Source organism: Atta colombica, unplaced genomic scaffold (genome assembly GCF_001594045.1).
Source record: "Atta colombica isolate Treedump-2 unplaced genomic scaffold, Acol1.0 scaffold12, whole genome shotgun sequence".
In the NCBI taxonomy this organism is placed as follows: Eukaryota; Metazoa; Arthropoda; class Insecta; order Hymenoptera; family Formicidae; genus Atta; species Atta colombica.
Window position 1 is genome coordinate 2,106,499 of NW_017259206.1, and position 3,461 is coordinate 2,109,959.

Consider the following 3,461-nt stretch of genomic DNA (forward strand, 5'->3'; position numbering starts at 1 on the left):
TTTAAACATCGCTGAATATTTATGATCCCAATCTCTTTTCAGCCTACGGTAAAACGAGGTTTACCGCCATAATAGCGATGGGGTGCGCGGCATATCCGCGATGACTTTAATAACTAGTTACCGGATTAATTGCATCACTTTGTCACCGTTAATTTACCTATTAAGCACTTATCGGTGGAATGACGTATCACGGGCGTGCGCGGCACAATTATTCATTATGCTAATTGCGCGCAGCTCTGCTGTAGATAAATCTTACTCACTCTTTCCAATCATGTAAATGCCATTATGACATTTATATCGGCACAAAAATTAAATGCTTAAATATTCGAAGCTCATAATTTATAAATATTTGAAACTCATAATTTAAAAGTGAAATTATGTCTCTCTGGATGTTGCAAAAGTCGGAGAGATTTATATATTTCAAAAAATTCAGAAAATCTCAGAAGGATTGAAAAGTACTCTATGATCAAAAGGCCGCATGTAAATCACCGGTCTTGAAATAGCAAGAAAAAATAAATTATGCAACGGAGAAGAAAGGGTGAACGCGGGGAAGAAAAAGGTGTCGCCCCGGCGAGATTAAAGCTGCCTCACCTGTCGTCAGAGAAGAGCAGAATAGTGCGGACAGTAGTACGAGCTGCATTTTAGTCAGACACTTGCCGCACCTGGAGCACGATTCGTCGTCGAGCGAAGTGGCGTCCCACTTCTTCCTCGTCTGCACTCTCGAGTACTTCATCGTTCACTTGACATTTGTGCGAGGCGGTGCCGCGGGGATCACAGGGGGAAGATAATCGCGACCGTTTGTACCGTTTGTCGAGAAAAAGAATGGAAGTTACAACCGCAGAATTTTGCAGCCGTCGCGTCGGGGAATTTTCGAGTCCGTTTAATCGAGTCCACCCGCCTCAACGTGCTCTTCGTTTCCTCGTATTTGAAGTGAAACGATCAGCGATTTCCGACGACGCCACGTGTTCTTCGCCGAGAAGATCGTCGATGTCGATATTCCTCGATACCTTAGAGACAGTCGAGAGTCCGCATTTGAATGTTGATTTCGACCGAGTCAGCGAAATTCTTGCGCGTTCGTCGATTTGTCCTCACTCGACATCTCCCACGCTTTTCGATTCTCGCGGGAGGAGAATCTCTCCTCGTGCTTTTTAAGAAGAAAATCTATATATATATATATGTATGTATATATACCGATCGCGCGGTTTAGTGTGAAAACAATTCCACTTTGCGGATTTAATGGAACGCCTGGAATCTCTCGACTTATTTTTCTGTAATGTTGTTTTTCTAATTTGCTCCTTTAGAAGTTACTGATTGACCGTCATATCATACAAGACAGCTGTTGTATCACTTACAATTAAATCAAAATTGAATTATCACGTTAAGACGTTATCCTTTCCGTGATTTATTTCTTCAACAAGGAGATTCTCCCGATTTCTCGCGAACGGGAGCGTTTTTCCGACACCACCACGTTTTCATGGAAACCACAATAAGCGCACTTAGCTTTCGTAGATCCGCACGAAAGTAGTTTCGCTATTACTCCGCTTTACTTGGGTCATTCCGTGGAGGTCTTCTTGGGGCTTAACGATCTTCCTTTTATCGTCAGTTGTTAGATGGTGGCCGCTATTTCCGCCGTAAACGTTGTCCCGTTAATGTTTTTTGTCTCCCGTAACTTTCCCCGGACACTCTCCCTCGGGCGCTTTCGTGAACTTTTTACGCGAGTGCGTCTTTTCCGTTATTTTCTTTTTTTTCTCTTCTTTTCTTTTTGTTTTTTTTGTTTTTGTTTCTTTTGCGCACCCGACGTAGCTCAGGTGCGCGGCGCGCTACCGAGCACACCACCCGTATATTTCCCCGTCAAACGGATATCACTCCCCCACAAAACTAGTCCCTTCGTTCCTTTTCGAACAGAACGACCCCCTTTCACGCGCGCATTAACGTTGCTCCCTCCGTTTTTCCAGATTCTCGCTAATTAACGCATGAAAAATGATTACACACTACGAGACGTAAACGTCGATGCGTTTCGAGGAGCTTATAGGCCTCGTATAGACCGGATTCCTTCCCTCCGAAGTCAGATGAATGCTTGAAAGCGGAAACAAACTGATTCGCCTTTTCCTCATCGACGACTCCTCGTCGTTAGTTAACCACTGAACTGGCGTCGACCGCAACTCGACAACGTTAGTTACGTCAAAGCGAAAGCCTTCGCGAAAAAGCGGCGCAAAACATCAGCTCGTTTTCCAAATCTCATCCGGTTACCGGCCGAATTATTTCGCACCTGGATCCTTTTTCATTCTTTTCTTTGTTGCGCAGCGAGAGGTGGGAAAAAAAGCAGAAAGCAGTGAGCAGTGAATTTCCAGTTTTTTCGCGTTTATTTCGCAGTTCAATGGATTCCTCGTGATTTTTTCCAATCCCGTGATCTCTTTTTTCCCCGCGAATCGGGAAAATTCCTTCTGACGTTTGCAAATTCTCGCGAGCGGAAACGGGTCCCGACACGAACGATGCATCCACGTGACACTTTTGGCCATGTGCCGCGATCGCAATTGTCCACCTTTATTTTCTCCCACTGCGACGTATGCCCGTCGCAAACGCGACTCCTTGCATCGCGCTCGATTATCGTTTTAATTCACTTCTCGGATTCGTTAGTCGTCACTGTATCCTTTTCAGTGGTTCCTCAAATGTATCCTGGCATGTGCACTATCACTTTCAAACACACCTCTCATCGACTTCTTCGGCGATCGCGATCGAATCTCTCAACGGATGATCCCGCCAAAGTTACGTGTCACTGTCTTGTAATATTCTTTGTTTTTAAAGTTAATGAAAAAAAAAAGAAAAAAAGAAGTCACAACTAAATGATGATCACTTCTCTCCGCGTCGTGTTCGAGAAGAACGTTCGGTTCCCGCAAACACGCGTGACACCGTGAATTCGCCTGCTGGCAACGGAACACGGAACGGAACACCGGCCTCGTCGTCGCAGATTTATCCAAGTACCTTTACCATCGGCAGTTCGTAGTTGACAGAAACCCTTGGCGGGAGCGGTACGACGAATAAGGTGCCACTCCCACCCGCGCATGCTCCACCACCACTCTCCGGATCATGATCCCCTTCTCTCTCTCCTCCTTTTGCTTATTTTCTCCTTTCCCCTTCGTCGAGCCCTTCTCTCGCTCCTTTTCCTTTCCGTCGGCTTTCCTTCTCACGCATGATCCCCCCATTTACTACATTTTCAAATCGTTTTCTCTCGCTCCCGTTTGCCGGGCCGTCTTCTGTCGTTTTCTCCCTATTTCTCCCCCTCGGTCATCATCGAATAACCGCACGTGGTTCGACCAGAGTGGGGCGATCTATAAACCAATTAATTCAGATAATAAGCTCGACCAGAGAAACTCGACCTATCCGGACCCTTGTCCGTCCACAAGAATACGCTACTGGATCCTTTTAGCAACTTTCTTCGACTTGACTCTCGCCTTTGTTCG

General features: G+C 45.8%; 1 protein-coding gene across 1 annotated transcript in view; it reads right to left on the reverse strand.

Annotated features, from left to right (window-relative positions):
• The window catches only part of LOC108694365, a 54,134-nt gene extending 53,401 nt beyond the window's left edge, over nt 1-733 (reverse strand). The window contains exon 1 of the mRNA XM_018203792.1: nt 592-733. Coding sequence (XP_018059281.1) covers nt 592-733 — 142 coding nt within the window. The remainder of the gene's footprint in view (nt 1-591) is intronic.
• Between the last annotated feature and the right edge of the window lie 2,728 nt (nt 734-3,461).